At 42.4% G+C, this 21,209-nt stretch overlaps 1 protein-coding gene and 1 non-coding gene across 4 annotated transcripts in view; one reads left to right on the top strand and one right to left on the bottom strand.

Annotated features, from left to right (window-relative positions):
* Positions 1-7,282: 7,282 nt before the first annotated feature.
* Positions 7,283-21,209, top strand: part of SNAPC3 (small nuclear RNA activating complex polypeptide 3) — a 40,996-nt gene continuing 27,069 nt past the window's right edge. For all 3 annotated transcript variants that reach the window (XR_009211155.1, XR_004245514.2, XM_032139709.2), the window contains exons 1-3: positions 7,283-7,698; positions 8,416-8,493; positions 18,366-18,450. Coding sequence is in view for 1 of the 3 variants with exons in the window: in XM_032139709.2 (XP_031995600.1) it covers positions 7,382-7,698; positions 8,416-8,493; positions 18,366-18,450 (480 nt within the window). In the remaining 2 variants the exon portion in view is untranslated. The remainder of the gene's footprint in view (positions 7,699-8,415; positions 8,494-18,365; positions 18,451-21,209) is intronic.
* Positions 16,435-16,542, bottom strand: LOC116459584 (U6 spliceosomal RNA). The gene has a single exon (XR_004245622.1). It is a non-coding gene; the product is annotated as a U6 spliceosomal RNA (small nuclear RNA).

The raw sequence follows: 21,209 nt of genomic DNA, 5'->3' as shown, positions 1-21,209 counted from the left end.
GTTCATACTTGTAATCCCAGCACTTTGGGAGGCAGAGGCAGGCAGATCACAAGGTCAGGAGTTTGAGACAAGCCTGACCAACATGATGAAACCCCGCCTCCACTAAAAATACAAAAAGTAGCCAGGCGTGGTGGCGTGCATCTGTAATCCCAGCTACTCAGGAGGCTGAGGCAGGAGAATCGTTTGAACCTAGGAGGCAGAGGTTGCAGTGAGCCGAGATCGAGGCACTGCACTCCAGCCTGGGTGACAGAGCGAGACTCTGTCTCAAAAAAAAAAAAAAAAAAGAGAAAGAAAAAGAAAGGTTTAGAACAATACTACCTGTTGTCTTAAACAGGGTAAAATATAAATATAATTTGTATTTGTTCATTTTTATCTTAAAAGCTGTAAGAGTAATATACACCTGGTAAAAGTGGTTCCTGTTAGGTATGGGGTGGTGAGAATTAAAAAGACAGTGAAAAAAGTGAAAGTGAAACTTTTCACTCAATGCTAACTTTTTAAATTTTTGAACTAAGTGAGAATACCATCAATTAAAGATTGTTTTCAAAGAATACATTGCAAAGAAACACCAAAGTTAGATGCAAGACTCAGAAGACAACACATTTTAAAGACTGTATTATGAGTTAGGAACTTGCTGGCAAAAGAAAGCAAGGGAGAATGTTCTGCTTCACCTCCCTCTCATGTGGGCAATAATAATTCTAATAGCTATATGTTCACAGCAATTACATAGTATGAGAATGGGCACCTTTAGAAACACAGGTGTGAGTGGAGATCTAAAGCTGATGAGAAAGAGATATATTGGCAGGGAAATCTACAATACAGATTTGGAAGGAGAAATTTTATTTCTTCTTATGTGAGTGTATTCATTCCATTTAAACAACACTTTCTGCCTTATTCCTGAAAAGTTGTGAAGACTTTTAATTGAAAACACTAGGAAAAGAAAACAAATAAAACTACTTTCTTACTCTGGAGCTGCCATAACAAAATACCATAGACTGGGTGGCTTATAAACAACAGAAATATATTTCTCACAGTTCTGAAGCCTGGGAAGTCCATGAGCAAGATGCCTGCAGATTCCATGTCTGGTGAGGGCAGCTTCCTGCTCCACATATGACACCTTCTCTCTGTGTCTTCACCTGGTGGAAGGGACAAGGCAGCTCTCCAGGGGCTCATTTTTCTTTTCTTTTTCTTTTCCTTTTTTTTTTTTTTTTTTTGGAGACAGCGTTTTACTCTGACGCCCAGGCTGGATTGCAGGGGCATCATCTGGGGCTCAGGTGATCCTCCTACCTCCGCCCCCAAGTAACTGGGATTATAGGTGTGTGCCATCATGCCTGGATAATTTTTGTATTTTTAGTAGACATAGGGTTTCACCATGTTGCCCAGGCTGGTCTTGAATTCCTGGCCTCAAGCTATCCTCCACCTTGGCCTTCCAAAGTGCTGGGATTACAGAGCCACTGTACCTGGCCTTGGGGGCTCTTTCATAAGGACTCTAATCCCATTCATGAGGCATCTACCCTCATGACCTAATAACCTCCCAAAGGCCTCCCATTTCCTAATATCTTCACATTGGTGAGTTTCAACATACAAATTTAAGGAGGAAACAAACATTTAGACCATAGCAACTGCATACCCTAAAGTCATCTTGCAATTTAAAAATCTGAAATTTTGATCTTTAGAAGCCTCCCTTGTAGAGAGTATAAGATACAAGGCTGAAAAGTAATTACTTTCCCCCAAGCAATGGGCTTGTGAATGTTACTAGACAGGATCGGCGTTTTTGTTTGTTTGTTTTTTATTTCATAGGTTATTGGGGAAAAGGTGGGGTTTGGTTACATGAGTAAGTTCTTTAGGGGTGATTTGTGAGATTTTGGTGCACCCATCACCTGAGCCGTATACACCGCACCCAATTTGTAGTCTTTTGTCCCTCACCTTCTTCCCACTCTTTCCCCCTGAGTCCTCAAAGTCCATTGTGTCATTCTTATGCTTTGCATCCTCATAGCTTAGCTCCTGCTTATGAGTGAGAACATACTATGTTTGGTTTTTCATTCCTGAGTTACTTGATTTAGAATAATAGTCTCCAATCTCATCCAGGTTGCTCACTGCAAATGCCATTAATTCATTGCTTTTTTTGGCTGAGTTGTATTCCATTGTGTGTGTATATATATATATATATAAAAGTTGGCTGAGCGTGGTGGCACGCGCCTGTAGTCCCAGCTACTCAGGAGGCTAAGGCAGGAGAATGGCATGAACCCAGGACACAGAGCCTGCAGTGAGCCGAGATCGCACCACTGCACTCCAGTCTAATTCTATATGTTTTAAGTGGAGCATTCAGGCCATTTACATTTAATGTTACTATTGAGATGGGAGGTATCATTCCAGTCATCATGATATTTGTTGCCTGTATACCTGTATACCTTGGTATCTTTGGCCAGGCATGGTGGCTCACGCCTGTAATACCAGCACTTTGGGAGGCCAAGGCAGGTGGATCATGAGGTCAAGACATCGAGACCATCCTGGCCAACATGGTGAAACCCTGTCCCTACTAAAACTACGAAAATTAGCTGGGTGTGGTGGCGCATGCTTGAACCCGGGAGGTGGAGCTTGCAGTGAGCCGAGATCGTGCCACTGCGCTCCAGCCTAGGCAACAGAGCAAGACTCCATCTCAACGGCTGGAGCACAGTGGCGCGATCTCGGTTCACTTCAAGTTCCGCCTCCCGGGTTCATGACATTCTCCTGCCTCAGCCTCCCGAGTAGCTGGGACTATGGGCGCCCGCCACGACGCCTGAGTAGCTGGGATTACAGGCACGTGCCACCATGCCCAGCTAATTTTTGTATTTTTAGTAGAGACGGGGTGTTGCCATGTTGGCCAGGATGGTCTTGATCTCCTGATCTTGTGATCCTCCCACCACAGCCTTCCAAAGTGCTGGGATTACAGGCGTGAGCCACTACGCCCGGCCGTATTTTTTTTTTTTTTTTTTTTTTTTTTTTGAGATGGAGTCTCGCCCTGTCACCCAGGCTGGAGTGCAGTGGCGCTGTCTCGGCTCACTGCAAGCTCCGCCTCCCGGGTTCACGCCATTCTCCTGCCTCAGCCTCTCCGAGTAGCTGGGACTACAGGCGCCCGCCACCACGCCCGGCTAATTTTTTTGTATTTTTAGTAGAGACGGGGTTTCACCGTGGTCTCGATCTCCTGACCTCGTGATCCACCCGCCTTGGCCTCCCAAAGTGCTGGGATTACAAGCGTGAGCCACCGCGCCTGGCCTTTTTTTTTTAATTCTTTTTGAGACAGGGTCTCTGTCTGTCACCCAGGCTGGAGTGCAGTGGTGCAATCTTGGCTTTGTCACCCAGACTCAAGCAATCCTTCCACCTCAGCCTCCTGAGTAGCTGGGACTACAGGTGTGAACCACCACACCAGGCAAATTTTCTGTACTTTTAGTAGAAAAATACTAAATGCCATGCTGCCCAAGCTGGTAAAAATAATTTTTAAAAATCTATACCAATTCTACACTCAGAGAAAAAGAAACTGAAGCCAGAGAATAATAAAATAAATTATCTATAAGAAAGATTTAGACAGTAGGGGAAACTAACCGGAAACAACTTGGATAGCCAACGCTGAAATGGTGGGATACACACATGACCTCAATCCCAGTAAGGCTCCCAGGTACCTGTAGCCTTATTACAAGAAAGAAGGCCTTACGGCAGTGGCAGAATTACTTTGGAAAACAAACTGAAATAATTTTACATGTGGAATTGCATAAACTGGGAGCTGGATGGATTTCAGAAATACAATAGTTCAGAAATCACAGTATAGATCACAGATCACAAACGCCAGATGCCTGTGAGTTGTGTTTGGCTTGAATACTGCATAACGTTGTTTTTAATTAATTAATTAATTAATTAATTTATTTATTTATTTATTTTGAGATGCAGTCTCGCTCTGTCACCCAGGTTAGGGTGCATTGGCATGATCTCGGCTCACTGCAACCTCCACCTCCCAGGTTCAAGTGATTCTCTTGCCTCAGCCTTCTGAGTAGCTGGGATTACAGGTATGCACCACCACACCTGGCTAATTTTTGTATTTTTAGTAGAGACGGGGTTTTACCATTTTGGCCAGGCTTGTCTCCAACTCCTGACCTCAGGTGATCCACCCACCTCAGCCTGCCAAGGTGCTGGGATTACAGGTGTGAGCCACTGTGTCTGGCCTATTGTTTTAATTTTTTTTTTTTTTTTTTTTAGAGACACAGCCTCACTATGTTGCTCAGACTAGCCTGGAAGGAAATACTGTGTTTAAATTTTTTATAAATTAATTGCCAACATTTTAAGATCCAGAGATTTCACACTTAAACAAAATGGCTATCTGACTTCTTTTGAAATTCTTTTTTTTTTTAGACCTCTATGGTTTAACTCGGGGATCTTTTGAAATTCTGAAAACTCTGGTAGGCGAGGCCCGCATTCTCACGTGGCACCATCACAGCTGCCCCCGTTAGACAGCGGATAGAGTACTCCCCACTTTCCCATAGTTCCTACCAGCCAGTGTTTCTCATTTTCATCACCTGCGGAGCCCATATAAGTATCTCAGGTGAGGAAGCTGGTTCAGAGGCCAACTGTAAGAGTTCGTGGCCCCTTTTCCTACTCCCCAATTTTTAATATTTTCTTCAATAAGCAGAGTTGGGAAATCAAGAGCCAGATAATATTCCATAATCATCTTGGTTTGAGCCACTACTCAGCATTCCTGATTCTAAATTCTACACCACTACCCCAACCTAGTGGTTAGGTCCAATAACCATAATCAGAAAACCTTAGGGGTTCCCCCCCCAAGAATTATAGAAAGCTCATCCAGAATTTCAGGGACTATACTTATCCCAGGACCTTGGAATCTTTCCACTTCTTTGCTGCTATTACTAGTGCCAGGCCTGCAACACCCCCATCTTTTGCCAAATTTGCCACTGAGCTAGAAGCTGCCTTTGCCATGACTTTATCCCAAGAAGGGCAGCTGCTGATATGATTATGGTTGCTTCCAGGTAGGGGCGTTACATGGAGGCTAAGACCCAAATGACTGCCATGTTGTTGTGACTGCTGCTGATGCTCACCATGAATTCTTCTTTCCCCACTGATCCCTGCATTTCCCACCTCTGAAGCTGCTGCTCCCAAGTGCTACTCCTCATGGTGACAATGAACCACCTCCCTTGGTTACAGCCATTCTGATCCTGCCCTTGCCCACTGCTGCCCAGGAACCTATGTGGTCACCACTCCTGAAGCCAATGCTACTAAATCGCCAGATAATATGTTAGACCAGTTCTACCTGAAACATGACCTCATTCTCTGGAGCGAGGGCGCCTCCTGTTGAGGAATTTGGGTCAAGTATTTCAGGACCTCAGAAGACTTTAGGTTGCAAGAGAATTCAACTCAAACTAGCTTAAGATTTAAAAAATAAATAAAAAGTTACTAGTGAAGGAGTTAAGAATATGCCACCCCAAAGTAGTGGCATACTATTTTGAGTTAAAGGCACTTGCGTGGTAGGAATTATTATTTTTTAAATTTATTATTTTTTTGAGATGGAATCTCGCTCTGTTGCCCAGGCTGGAGTGCAGTGGCGCGAACTCAGCTCACTGTAACCTCCACTTCCCGGGTTCAAGCAATTCTCCTGCCTCAGCCTCTCCGAGTAGCTGGGACTACAGGCGCCCGCCACCACGCCCAGCTAATTTTTTTGTATTTTTAGTAGAGACGGGGTTTCACCGTGGTCTCGATCTCCTGACCTCGTCATCCACCCGCCTCAGCCTCCCAAAGTGCTGTGATTACAAGCGTGAGCCACCGCGCCCGGCCTAGGAGTGGAAGTTTATTTTTAAAGGCCTTTAGGAAAGAAAGGAAAGCACGCTCGGAAGAGTCCCAAGCTGTCACTGAGGTCAACTGTGATATTGACCTTGATCCTAGGACTTTATAGGCTGGCTCCTTTCCCATGATTCTTCCATTAGGGTGGGCTGCCTCCATGCGCAGTGCCCTCCTTACCCTTGGGAAGTGAGCACAGCGCAGCATGTAGGAAGTTGTATGCATGCCCATCTGAGGCTTTCTTCCCTTTTCCGATAGAGTCCCCCTGGAAGGTCCTACTCCCCGATTTTGTCTCTTAATGCATATGCCCAGGAAGTTGCTTCTCCCTGTCACCTGCATTCAATGAGCACTTTAGTGAAACAGGTGTGGGCCATCAGGAAATGGCCTCTCCCTGGCACCGGCTGCCAATTTATCACTTTTAGAGGCAATGTGATAAATGCCTAACCATCACCCCACATTCCTAGTGGGTGAGGGAAGAGCCCTCTCCTGCCCTGCTCATGCCTAACTACCTGTAACAAACCTTGCAAATATTAAGCCAGCCACCAAAAGACCATATAATTCCGTTTATATTGCATGTCCAGATTAGTTAAATCTAGAGAGGCAAAGTAGATTCCTGGTTGGCTAGGGCTGGAGGAGTTGGGAGGATCAGGGGTGATAGCTAAAAGGTACAAGTTTCTTCTTTGGAGTGGTAAAAATGCTCTCAAATAGTGGTGATGGTTGCCCAAGCCTGTGAATATACTAAAAATAATTGAACACTTCAAATGGGTGAATTATATGGCATGTGATTACAGTCTAATAAATAAATAGTATGTCCTGCTGTATCCTTCAGGGCCTCTGAGAAATGGAGAGAACTCTATCCGAAGCCAGACTGAGTTCCGATCCTGCTTCTATTTTCCCCGCAGGTAAATCCTTCCTCAACAGCAACACGGGGTGACACGCCCTATCTGGAAAGGTTGTTCTAATTTTTAAAAACACTAAAAACATACATTAGGGTTAATCATGTAGTGTGTGATACACAGACGCTCTGAAACACTGCTGCACACGCACACGAATATGGGCCTCTGGGGAGGTTGTCAAAGAACCAGATCTGGAGGGCTGGTCGTGTCCCTGGTCTCGGCCCTAGCCCTCGTTTCTCAGGCTCTAAAGCAAGCAGGCAGCAAAGCAGCCCTTGAACCCCAGTCAAGAAAAAAACCTTGCACCCCTTGGTCCGAGAGCCGCAAGGAGCGGGGCTTAAGCGCCTGGCGAGGCCGCCCTATCCGGCAGAGGCAGTTGCTACGTAACTCGGGGACCAGAAACCCAGCCCCACGCGCTGCGGTTAACCGACAGCCGCAACGGTTCCCGCACCGCCCGGGTCGGAGAACAATGCTGCGCCCTGCACGTAGAGCCTCGCGGTGCCGCGCCCTGGGGCGGGCCTGCCCATGGCCTGCCGGGAAATGTAGTTTCTGAGGCCCCGCCCGCGCTGCCCCGCCGCTCGCCGGCCGGGCGCCCCAAGCAACTACAACTTCCATCACGCTCTGCGAGGCCTTGATCTCCAGGCTTTTGCAGGGAAGGGAGTGGGGCGAACATGGCTGAAGGAAGCCGAGGTGGCCCAGCGTGTAGCGGGGTGGGTGGCAGGCAGGACCCAGTCTCCGGCAGTGGCGGCTGCAACTTTCCAGAGTATGAGCTTCCCGAGCTAAATACGCGCGCTTTCCATGTGGGCGCCTTTGGGGAGCTGTGGCGGGGCCGTCTGCGCGGGGCCGGGGACTTGTCGCTGAGGGAGCCGCCGGCATCCGCTCTGCCTGGGAGCCAGGGGATTGCTGACTCCGACCGGGAGGATGCCGCGGTGGCCAGGGATCTGGACTGCAGCCTGGAGGCGGCGGCTGAGCTGAGGGCGGTGTGCGGGTGAGTGCGGAGCAAAGGGGCTCTTGCAGCTTGGGGTCAAACAGGGTGCAGCCTTGCTCGTGCGCTCCTCTGGGATTCATCCCTGAGAAGGGCCTGTGGTTTAGACCTGGGTTAGGAGTATTACCCTTTCAAAGCTTTTAACCCGCTGGAGCCTTCCTGGGACACCAGGAGAAGTCCTGGGACCCGAATGCACAGTTTCTACGAGTTGGAGCAAAGAGACAAGACAGCTGCATCAAAGACTAGTTTTTCCTTTTGCTTATTCTAAGAGTGCTTGTTAATAAAGAATAGCAATCAGGGCAACAGCGACGTGTACCTGCCATTGACAAGACACTTTGACAATGGAGGAACCTGAGTAATGGTGAAGCTGCGGGAGACTTCATCAGAGGAGTGTTAAAACCCCGACTCACTGGTTTCTTTTGGGGACCTTCCGGGTATTCTGTTACTGAAATATTTCTTAAAAGTGCCTTATTTGGGGATGAAAATATAAAAATAACTTTAATCTCTTGCTCCATTTAACAGTACTGGCTGCTTTCATCGGCCTTTTCATTATAAAATATAATCACAGGAATCATTGTCTTAAGTTCTGGCCTCTCTGAGCCGCCTGCTGGATTTTATCTGACTTCATAATTCAGTAATGTATTTAGGAAAACAACCCTAACTCGCTGTGAACCAGTTGCAGAGTCGACCTTAAAGTATTGCTTTTCCTTTTTGTTTTAGCCTTGATAAACTGAAATGCCTTGAGGACGGTGAGGATCCAGAAGTCATTCCGGAGAATACTGACCTGGTGACTTTGGGGTATGGAGGACTTGGTTTTTATGACCTATTTATTTAAACATTTTTTCAACATTATGTTTTGAAAAGTTGAAAGTACAGTATTGATTGTTGACTGTATACCCACCCCTTAAATTCAGCTATTCTTAATATTTGACCATATTTACTTTAGCCGTGTGTATGGGATGCCTGCTGTGTGTTTTGTCATTTTGCTATCCCCTATTCAGTAAGTTAGACATGATAATTTACCCTTAAATACGTAAGCATATAGCTTCTAAAAGTATCACTCTCTTACATAATTATTGTGGTATTATTATACCTAAGAAAACCGTAAATACATAATCTGTAATATTCAGTCCATATTCAAACTTGTGTTTATTTTTTAATATTTTTGAATGTGTTTATAGAGGTAATCTACTTAGATCTGGGGGGCAAGCTAAATACTCTGATACTGTTTCTCAAACTATTTGTGGTAAAGGACAGTTTTTGTTTTTAAAAATTTTTAATCTTTGACAGATTTATACTTTGATAAAATACTATAAAAAGAATTACTAGAAAAATGGAATTAAAAAAGACAAACACAATATAAGTTCAAATTTTTAATTAAATTTAATAGACTTAAAATTACTGTCAATGATAATGGAAGTTTCTAAATGCTTACTGGCATTTTCTGTACAGATTGGTTAACAAATAGGTCATAGATGAATTCTGGTCTGCCTACCACTCTTTGAGAGGCACTGTTATATGATAATATACAGAAATTGTGCATGTAATAGTGAAATTTATAATTTCCAATTTATAGTCCACTTATTTCATACCACCTCAGCTATGTTCTGTCATTCTTGATCATACGCTATTATCCCCCTCAAATATTCAGGCAGTCATTTCAACTCTATTTGGGTTTCCTTTCATAATAACTGCCAAATCTGTTCCCTTAGTCCCTACTGCTAACTTTTACAGCAGCAACACCTGGAGCACTATGCAAGGTTCTTAACTGTCTTTGATAAGTACAGTCGTTTCTCCCACTGATTTATCTATTATGCTTTCGCCTGAAAATGTCATTTTGCTTAAAAATGGTCTATGGCCTACATCTCCTATATGGAAAAATTTCAAACTCCTTAGCTAGACATTTGAAGGCTTCCACATATATCCCAAATCTGCCTTTCCAGATTTATTTTCAACCACTTTCTCTTTCAGATGGCCCAGGATGCATGTGGCCTCTCTCCCATCTGAAACATACCACTTCTTATGTTATGTTATGTTATGTTATGTTATGTTATGTTATGTTATGTTATGTTATTTTTTTGAGATGCAGTCTCACTCTGTTGCCCAGGCTGAGTGCAGTGGCGTGATCTCTGCTCACTGCAACTTCTGCCTCTGGGTTCAAGCAATTCTCCTGCCTCAGCCTCCAGAGTAGTTGGGATTACAGGTGCCTGCACCCTCGGCTGTCTAACTTTTTTGCATTTTTAGTAGAGACGGGTTTCACCACGTTGGCCAGGCTAGTTACAACTCCTGACCTCATGTGATCGGCCCACCTCGTCCTCCCAAAGTGCTAGGATTACATGCGTGAGCTGCCACACCTGGCCCATAGCACTTTAAAAACCCAAAGATTCCATTCCAGATGACCACAACACATCTTTCCCTTAGGAAACAGATGCATTTATACTGCCTTAAACTCTTAACATTTCTAAAGTCCTTGAAGGCTCAGTGAGAGTCCAAACTCCCATCTATGTATCGTTCTTAGGCCTACTATACTGCCTTGCTCCAATTGGTGCTCTGTAACTATTGTTGATTGATTAGTTGTATTTGTCTAAAATGCACATCTGATTGTTACTCCCTTGCCTAAAACCTTTTGATGCCCCTTAGGCTGAAGTCCTGAGGCTGCAGTGGCTCGCAAAGGCCTCTAAGGAATGGACCTTGCTGTTTTCGTTTTGTTTTGTTTTGTTTTTGAGATGGAGTTTCACTCTTGTTGCCCAGGCCTGAGTGCAATGGTGCGATCTCGGCTCACGGCAACCTCCGCCTCCTGGGTTCAAGTGATTCACCTGCCTCAGCCTCCCAAGTAGCTGGGATTACAGGCATGCGCCACCACGCTTAACTTTGTATTTTTAGTAGGGACGGGGTTTCTCCATGTTGGTCAGGCTCCATGTTGGCCAACCTCTCTTGATCCGCCCACCTCGGCCTCCCAAAGTGTTGGGATTACAGATGTGAGCCACCGCACCCGGCTGACCTTGCTGATTTTTTTTCAGCTTTCTCTCTGCAATGTTCCACCCACACTGCACTGTGTTTCAGTTCCTCAAATGTGCTCTCTCACTCCAGGCCTTTGCCCAAAACAGTCATTCTTGATTATCTCCTGACCTTGCTGACTTCTACTCATCCTGCAAGTCAGCTAAAGGACTACGGACTCCATTTAGGTCATCTTGTACGCTCATGTAGCACCCTATGCTTCCCTATTGAAATGCTCATCACATCTGTAATATACGTGTTTAATTTTCGGTCTTCTTAGCTACACTTGAAAGTTCCTTAAGTTACATCTGCCACACTCACTGCTATATTACCAATTCCTAGAACTGTGGTGCATAGTAGGGAGCCAACAAATATTTGTAGAATGAGTGGAATAAATGAAACTTTCAGAAGACTCAGGAAGTGATTTTTAGAGATAGACTGAAGAAAGAACGTTGATGATAATCATATTAAAGCAGACTCTTTTTGCTATAGTTAATAATATATTAATTGATTTACAGTAATTTTGTTAAGCCATGTTAAATAGTAATTTTAAGACTACTTAAACATTACTTCCCATGACTACTTTGCACTACTAGGTCAACTAGATCTCCTTGGTTATCTTCTGGTCCCTCCAAACAGGATTTGTGGGTAGAATTATATATAATCGAATGTAAATCAGTACGGTATTCTTCAACTGGGGTTATTTTGATATACTGTGAAGCTAGTGTATTTAATAAATGACCATTGTTAACCTTAATGGTCCTGCCAAAAAAAATTAGACTTGTGGCAAAAGCCTAAATTTGTATCTCTATGCTTTATCTTTCTCTGAACCTTCTTTCTCCCCACCAATAATTTAACATTATTATAAAAATACAACATAAGTACATCATTCCTTTATTATGACATAAAATAAATTTCTGGTACTTTTTCTTTCCCACATCAAATGAAAGAGCTCCTTTTATGTATATAAGGGACCAAAGGTAGTTGGTAGATATTGATTCTTCCTTGATACATGTTGCTCCCTTAATCGATAGCAAACTACATAGCTTCGGCAGTTTTGACATTTTTTTTGACTACTTAGCTGGTTTTAATTCCTAGGAATAGGAGAGATAATTGTTAATACATGGGTGCTGCTAAAACTTACTTGTGATTCCAAAAGCTTCATCAACATTATTTATTTACTTATTTATTTATTTTTAGACAGAGTCTGTCTCACTCTGTTGCCCAGGCTAGAGTGCAGTGGCTCAGTCTCTCCTCGCTGCAACTTCTGCCTCCTGAGCTCAAGTGATTCTTCTGCCTCAGCCTCCCAAGTAGCTGGGATTACTGGCGTGTGCCACCATGCCTGGCTAATTTTTTATATTTTTAGTAGAGATAGGGTTTCACCATTTTGATCAGGCTAGTCTCAAACTCCTGACCTCAAGTGATCTGCCAGCCTTGCCTCAAAGGGCTGGTATTACAGGCCTGAGCCACTGCGCCCAGCCCTTCAGCAACATTACTTTGAATACAATCGAAATTTTAGATTATTCTGCCCATCCCCCTCACTTTTGTGACCAAGAAAGCACTGTTTACAGGTCCAGGATGTACTGTTTAAAGGCTAACAAAGGGAACTTACAGAGTCCTGCAAAAACAAAAAACAAAAGAACCAGGAAATTGGAGAACTCAAAACTCCTATCCCACCAAACCAACCACAAATGATTTTTTAAAAAACTCAGCCGGGTGCGGTGGCTCATGCTTGTAATCCCAGCACTTTGGGAGGCCGAGGCGGGCGGATCATGAGGTCAGGAGATCGAGACCACGGTGAAACCCCGTCTCTACTAAAAATATAAAAAAAAATTAGCTGGGTGTGGTGGCGGGCGCCTGTAGCCCCAGCTACTCGGAGAGGCTGAGGCGGGAGAATGGCGTGAACCTGGGAGGCAGAGCTTGCAGTGAGCCGAGATCGCGCCATTGCACTCCAGCCTGGGTGACAGAGCGAGACTCTGTTCCCCCAAAAAAAAAAAAAGGAAAAAAAAAACAACTCTCATATATCTGAAGTTGACTAGAATGACAGAAAAGAGCACCATCAAACTGGGAATCTTGTAAACTATCACTGTGCTCCAGATGTTACAAAAATGAGCACGAGGAAATAAAATCTAACGAGAGCTTATTGTAGATAATCAGGAAATAACTGTTTATACAGATCAACTTCGGAGACTACCTGTTTCCACCTGGAAACAGGTGAAGCCTGTAAGTCTAGCCGGGCGTGGTAGCGGGGGCCTGTAGTCCCAGCTACTGGGGAGGCTGAGGCAGGAGAATGGCGTGAACCCGGGAGGCGGAGCTTGCAGTGAGCAGAGATCACGCCACTGCACTCCAGCCTGGGCGACAGGGCGAGACTCTGCCTCAAAAAAAAAAAAAAAGAGAGAAAGCCTGTAAGTCTATACTCCAAACAGAATTGAATATACTCAAATAAGCATTTGAGGGTATAAAAAGGTTTACCTTGGCTTAGAATTTTTAAAACTATTAATAAGAATGGAAATGATGACTAAAGGAGAAATGAAAAAAGAGTTGATGAAACACAGGGAAGAAATGGAAGAAAGAGACAATACCTCGTAAGTGAATAAATTGTAAGATACCTAAGGGAAAATAGACTGAAATGAAAGCAGGAGGCAATGAAGAAAGGCATAAAAACAACCAAGAGAATTGAAAATGACAAAGAAAAAAGTAAGATTAATCCGAGAAAGTAGGGAATGGTAGGTAGATAGGCAAAGACATAATATTCATATTATCAGAGTCCCTGAAGAAGAAAAAAAAATGGAACATAATTCATATTTAAAAACATAATCCAGCAAAAGTTTCCAGAAATTGGAAAAAAAACTAAATCTAGAAAGGGTTCACTAGGTACCTGGAAAAATTAACCCAGACTTACTGACTTTTGGGATATATTTTAGTAAAACTATTAGATTTCAGAGATAAAAATGAAATCATCAAGTCTTCTGTGCAAAAAGAACACATAACTTAAAGGCAAACTTACAGAAAGCATCACATGTTGAAAAACTGACATACAAAGCAAGGCAACATAGAGCAGTGTTCTTTTTTAAAGCTCAATGAAGGTGTGAATTTAAGGATTTTATATCTGAATGTCCTCAAATGTCAAGGTTATAGAAAAAGAGTTTTCGACATACAAAAACCTGGGTAATTTCTGTACCTGCTGGCCATTTCTGAGGAATATACAAGAGAGTGAGCTTTATCCAACCAGTTGATGACTGGGAAATTTTCAGCAAAAGGACTAATACAGAGAGGATGAGGGTGGAAGATTTGTGTAACTGTTGGGTACTGTAACAAAGTACAGTATTGCAACTAAAATGATGGAAGGAGAAAAATGGATAATGTGTGGGCAATAGATGGGTTTTAAAGACTACTGCAGAAGAAAAAAAACCTGACAGACTAGATAGTAAAGTGTTAAATAAGAAAATGGGTAACTATAGGATTTAAAAAATATGAGTACAAAGGTAACCAGTAGAACACTAATAGAAATACCAACTCCCCCTCAATTTCTAAAAAATACATGGAAAAGAAGGGTACACATTTCATAATGAAAAACAGCTAATACAACAAAATACAAATAATTAGAAAACATTGTGATAGAGTTGAGACCAAATACATCAGTCTTAAGCAACGTATTAAAAAAGGATTTTCAATTTGGCTTGTAAAACAAAAATCTTGGGGCAACAAGAGACACATCTAAAGTAAAATGATTCAGAAAAGCTAAAAATAAAGGGTTAGACAAAAGTATACCAAGTAAATGGAAACAAAAATTGAGCAGGAGTAGTGATGCTGATATCAGACAAATAGTATTCAAGCCTCAAAGTATTACATATGATAAAGGACACTTTTAAATTTATATCTTATGGAGGTACGTATGCATAAAATTTGATCCCTGCTAATGAGAACTGTATGACATGTTCACAAAAATTGATTATGTATTAGGTCACAAAGGAAACATCAGTGACATTCATAAAATAGAATATTACAAACAGGTTGAGTGCAGTGGCTCATGCCTGTACTCTCAACACTTGGGAGGCCAAGGTGGAAGGATTGCTTGAGCCCTCGAGTTTGAGAACAGCCTGGGCAAGATAGGGAGAACCTGCTCTACAAAAAATAAAAACAATTAGCCAGCTGTGGTGGCACACACCTGTGCTCCCAGCTACTCAGGAAGCCGGGTGGAAGGATCACTTGAGCCTAGGAGATTGAGGCTGAAGTGAGCCTTGATTTTAGCACTCCACTCCAGCCTGGGCAACAGAAAAAGACCCTGTCAAAAAAAAAGAAAAGAAAATAAATTTCCAGCTCAGAAAAGAAGAAAAGAACAACAAAGTAAGTGAAAAGAAAATACTAGAAAGGAAATAATAAAGATAACAGAAATTAATGAGGAAAATAATACTTTTTGTCCCAGCAATCCCATTTCTAGTAGTTTATACCAAAGATACCCCTCCAACAATATGAAAATACATGTATTCAATACTTACTAGTGATGTTTAGCTTGTGTCTATCTGCTTGTTGTTCCTTGAAGTATTGTTCATAATTGCAAAATACTTGAAATACCTTAAATATACAGACTTAGGAGAGGAGAGTGTTGAATATGCTATGGGAAGTCCACACTGTAATATTTTGCAGCTAGAATAAAGGATGAGGAAGGATTAACTCAGAGTAATTTCCAGTACATTCTATGAAGTGAAAAAAGCAAAGTCCCAAAGTATATGCCACCTTTCATGTAAGAAAGGTGTGCCAGGTGTAGTTTATTGGCTCTCACCTTCAAATTTACCACTTTTTCTTGCTCTGTAAAAATGGACCTTGGCCTTTTAAATACTTTTCTTTTGCCAACTAGCACATCATTAAGCTTTGTCACTGAAGGGCGATGGAGAGACTTTTCAGGGCTCTCAAGGGTTTTGCTTCCTGATCTGATGTGCTGGCTCAGCAGGATCCTGCAGTGCACACAGCTTCCCCAGTGCCCAGTTCCTGCAATACACTGCAGTCTGAAGCACCCCGCACCCAGCAGCTTTCCTGCCAACCCCATTCCCCTCCACAGCTCCCCTGAACAGGTTTTCCTAGTGCCCTTGAGGGTGGATTTCCAGCAAGTTCCACTGATGCAGTACCATAGCACCTTCTTTCTCCAGCTGGTCTGGATCTCAGTCCTGGGAAGAAAAAAGGACTTCCTTGCGCTCTTTCTCAGCCCTAAGGGTAGGGTGCTCCTTCTATTTGCTATTTTTAGTGTTCCCTTTTACTGCTTCCTTGCCAATCCCTCATTTTTCCATTCCTCTGTTAAAGTTATTGAATCCTTAACCTTTGTTCAAATTGCTGTTCTTTTTTTCTTCGTAAGTGAACTCAGATTGATACTGAAGGAGATAGAAGAGTATACATAAATATCTGTTTATTCGAACAAAGGAAATGGAAAGGATAAACCAAAACTATAGAGACTGATTGCCTGCAGGGGTGGGTGGGAAAGGGGTGGAAAGAAGGGAGGGAATGGGAACAGGTTAGTAGGGACAAAAAGGGAGTGACACTTTTGACTCTTAGGATCATAGTGATGTGTCACACATTTTTCGCATACCCCAAATGTAATCAGACAATTAAAACCAACTAGGATGTAGGGGGAACCCAAAACTGAATTCAAAAACTAAAAAATAAGGCTAGTTGTATTACAGATGTGTAATATAACACCACTGAAAAGGGTGGGGAAGAAAGAACTAAAGTCTGTATTAAAGCCTGCCTTTTTTTGGGGAGCACTTCATGAATTTGCATATCATCCATGTGCAGGGGCCGTGCTAATCTTAAATATATTGTTCCGATTTTTAAATAATAAAATGCTACCAAAAGCATATCTTGATATAATGTAAAGGTGAAGACAGAACTGTTCGTAAGTTAGTGTTTCTCACAGGGGTATAGGTTAGCAATTCTGTAACTATTTTATGTATGTACTAGAATTGAACAAATCATAGGTTGCCAACAGTGAAAGCTGGATTTCTCACTTGTGGAGAAAGAAGTTATAAACAAGGAAATGTGAAAGGCTAAAATGAATCCTGTGGTTTTAGTTTGGGATCAGAAGTATCAGTATAAACTCACACTTTTAAATGTTTAACAGTAAAATACAGAAATACAGATATTTATAGATGCATAGGTTAGTATACATACATATATTTCCTGCCTGTCTCAGCTGAGAGGCCTAGAAGCAGTGACTCCAGTAACAATGAGAACGCCTAGAACCCAGATACTGGTCTCTAAACACCTTTTTCCAGTAAAGGAACTAGGGCTCTTACAAGTGGTTGATTCCAGGGATGAGACAAGAAAAATACAGGATGGGCCTTGAGCATCTTGTGGTGCCAGAAAGTAAGGGAATATTCAAAAAATAAAAAATAATTTTAAAAAGGAGAGGACTTGCTGAAAGAATGGGAGTTCCTAATGATAAAGCTGTACCAATTTGAACAACAAAATAATGATTGTATTAGATTTTAACCCCAGAATAAAACAATCATCTGTAGGTTCATACTAAAATGATGAAATAAACAGATGGGAGGAAAGAGGCAGGTCTTCCTCAAAATATAATTCCAATGAATAAATGTAGAGAAAGTAAAGACAGAATTGCTATTTAGGCATACACCACAGTAATAAATGTTGCAGACAAAATCTATCAATGAATGTTAAAATTCATGGGTGAAGTTTGAGGAGAAACAAGATTTGCATAGTGTCAAAGTATCTCCCCCGAAATATTTACCAAGTTCATAGAAAATAAGGTGTCTTTCTGGTGCAGGAACCTGGCAGACAGAAACAAGCTAAACATCACTAGTAAGATGTCATATTAATATCATGAACCTCTTGATATGATATACTGAGAAGGACATCATTGTAGTATTCTTATCAAAATGCTAAATTTATTCCTATCATGAGGAACTAGCGGTCAAACCCAAATTGAAGGACATTCTATAAAATAACTGATTAGAGCTCTTTGAAATTGTCAAGGTCATGAAAGATAAGGAGAGGGCCGGGCGCGGTGGCTCACGCTCGCTTGTAATCCCAGCACTTTGGGAGGCCAAGGCGGGCGGATCACGAGGTCAGGAGATCGAGACCACGGTGAAACCCCGTCTCTACTAAAAATACAAAAAAAAATTAGCCGGGCGTTGTGGCGGGCGCCTGTAGTCCCAGCTACTCGGAGAGGCTGAGGCAGGAGAATGGCGTGAACCCGGGAGGCGGAGCTTGCAGTGAGCCGAGATCGCGCCACTGCACTCCAGCCTGTGCGACAAAAAAAAAAAAAAAAAAAAAAAAAAAAAAAAAAAAGATAAGGAGAGACTGAAGAACTTAAACTCAAGGAGACTAAGGAAAAATAACAGATGCCATATGGGATCCTGGATAGGAATCTGGAACAGAAAAAAAAAAAACGAGTAAATTAAAAATTGCGTGAAATTTTTAAAAGGCCTATAGCTAATAATATTGTATAAGAATTTATTTCCTGTTCTTAATAATTGTCTCATGATCATGTAACATGTTGACGTAAGGGAAGCTGAACAAGAGATAGAAGGGAACTTTTTCCTGCTTTTGCTACTTAAAATTAGTTCAAAATAAAAAAACTTGAATGTTAAATATGTTTTTGAAGCCCGAATAACAAATGTTGAACTTTGATTTCTTTTTTTCTTTTACATCTACAACAGGGTTAGAAAAAGGTTCTTGGAACATCGGGAAGAAACCATTACAATAGATCGAGCCTGCAGACAAGAAACATTCGTTTATGAGATGGTAATTAAGAGTCTCATCTTTTTCACCCTTTTCTCTTAAAACAGTAAACCAACATTGGCTGAGAGTTAGTAATGACAGTATGGTAGCTTTATACTGGATATGCTTAGTTGAAAACAAACTAGAGAAACTCCTTTGAGTCTGGGAACTAGTGAGAGAAGAGGGCCCTTAGAACTCGAGTGACCACATATTTGACTTTTTCAGATCTCTGCCTTTATTCTTGTTTGGTTTTATCTTGCTTTCAGTGTTATGCTAAATTTATGCCTTTTCACTACCCTATTTCTGGTCTTTTTGTTCTGCTCCTAATTTTGGTTTAACCACATTCTCAATCCTCATCTATTACCTCTTGTGTAAAACTTCGGGAAAATTTAAGATGATGACTCTTGAGGAATTAGGAGCTAGTAGACACGATGGGTTCAGAATCAATGTGCTAGGCACTGTGCTGGCACTTGATCATGCATACAGGCACCTGTTGTCTCTCCCACTTATTTTACTTTTTTTGTGGTGAAATTTACATAACATAAAATTTACCATTTTGATCATTTTAAAGTGTTCAATTAAGTGGCAATAAGTACATTCACAATGCTGTGAATCATCACCACTATTTCCAGAACTTTTTCGTCATCCCAAACAGAAATTCTATACCTATTAAGCAATAACTCACCAGTTTTCCCTCCTGCAGCCCCTGCTAACCTCTATTTTACCTTCTTTCTCTATGAATTTGCCTATTCTAAATATCTCATGTAAGTGGAATGCTTTTTTGTCCTTTTCTGTATGGCTTTTTTTTTTTTTTTTTTGAAACAGTCTCGCTGTGTCGCCCAGGCTGGAGGGTGGTGGCGCCATCTCAGCTCACTGCAGTCTCCGCCTCCTGGGTTCAAGCGATTCTCCTGCCTCAGCCTTTTAAGCAGCTGGGATTATAGGTGCCTGCCACCATGCCTGGCTAATTTTTGTATTTTTAGTAGAGACAAGGTTTCATCGTGTTGGCCAGGCTGGTCTTGAACCCTTGACCTCAAGCAATCTGCCCACTTCGGCCTCACAAAGTGCTGGGATTACAGTCGTGAGCCACGGCACCCAGCCTATGGCATATTTTATGTAGCATAATGTTTTATAGGTTCATCCATATTGTAACATGTATTAGAGCTTCGTTCCTTTTTATGGCTGAATAATATCTATTGTATGTATATACCACATTTTGTTCTATTTATCTGTTGATAGACATTTGGGTTGTTTCTTTTTTTTTTTTTTTTTTTGAGACGGAGTCTCGCACAGTCTTCAGACCGGAGTGCAGTGGCATGATTTCAGCTCACTGCAAGCTCCGCCTCCTGGATTCCCTCCATTCTCCTGCCTCAGCCTCCCGAGTAGCTGATACTACAGGCGCCCGCCACAACGCCCGGCTAATTTTTTCATATTTTTAGTAGAGATGGGGTTTCACCGTATTAGCCAGGATGGTCTGGATCTCCTGACCTCGTGATCTGCCCGCCTCAGCCTCCCAAAGTGGTGGGATTACAGGCGTGAGCCACCACACCCGGCCTGACATTTGGGTTGTTTCTGTCTTTTGGCTATTGTGAATAATGCTGCTATGAAAACTGGTATACAGATATCTTTTTAAGTCCTTTTTCATTTATTTTGCATCTACCCGTAGGAGTGGAATTGATGGATTGTATGGTTAATTCTGAGAAACCTGTTTTTCATAGCAATGATACCGTATTACATTCCCATCAGTAATGCATGAAGGTTCCAATTTCTCCATGTACTTGTGAACATTGAATGTGTGTTTTCTAGCTTTTTTTAATAATAGCCATCCTTGTGGGTGCGAAGTAGTATCTCATTGTGGTTTCGATTTGTATTTCCCTAATAACTAGTGATGCTGAACATCTTTTTATTTGTTTTTTGGCCATCTGTATATTTTCTTTGAAAAAGATCTATTGAAATATTTTGTCCATTTTCAAATTGGGTTGTTTATCCTGTTGAGTTATAAATAGTTCTTGGCCAGGTGCCATGGCTAACGCTTGTAATCCTAGCACTTTGGGAGGCCAAGGCGGGTCGATCACCTGCGGTCAGGAGTTCCAGACCAGCCTGACCAACATGGCGAAACCCTGTCTCTACTAAAAATACAAAAATTAGCCGGGCGTGGTGGCATGCCCCTGTAGTCCCAGCTACTCGGGAGGCTGAAACAGGAGAATTGCTTGAACCTGGGAGGTGGATGTTGCCATGGGCCAGTATCATGCCACTGCACTCCAGCCTGGGCAACAGAATGAGACTCTGTCTCAAAAAAAAAATCAGCCGGGCATGGTGGCAGGCGCCTGTAATCCCAGCTACTCTGGAGGCTGGCAGGAGAATCACTAGAACCCAGGAGGCGGAGGTTGCAGCGAGCCCAGATTGTGCCATTGCACTTCAGCCTGGGCAACAAGAGTGAAACTCTGTCTAAAAAAAAGAGTTCTTTGTATATTCTGGATACTAGACCCTTACCATATATGCAATTTAAAAGTATTTTGTCCCATTCTGTATGTCGTCTTTTTACTTTTTTTTTTTTTGAGACAGAGTTTCGCTCTTGTTGCCCAAGCTAGAGTACAATGGAACAATCTCAGCTGACTGCAACCTCCATCTCCCAGGTTCAAGTGATTCTCCTGCATCTGCCTCCCGAGTGGCTGGGATTACAGGTGCCCGCCACCACGCCCAGGTAATTTTTGTATCGTTAGTAGAGATGGGGTTTCACCATGTTGGCTAGGATGGTCTCGAACTCCTGACCTCAGGGGATCGTG

Source organism: Hylobates moloch, unplaced genomic scaffold (assembly GCF_009828535.3).
Source record: "Hylobates moloch isolate HMO894 unplaced genomic scaffold, HMol_V3 SCAFFOLD_19, whole genome shotgun sequence".
NCBI lineage: Eukaryota > Metazoa > Chordata > Mammalia > Primates > Hylobatidae > Hylobates > Hylobates moloch.
Note: the sequence above shows the minus strand (reverse complement) of the source record. Positions and strands in the feature narration are given on the sequence as shown.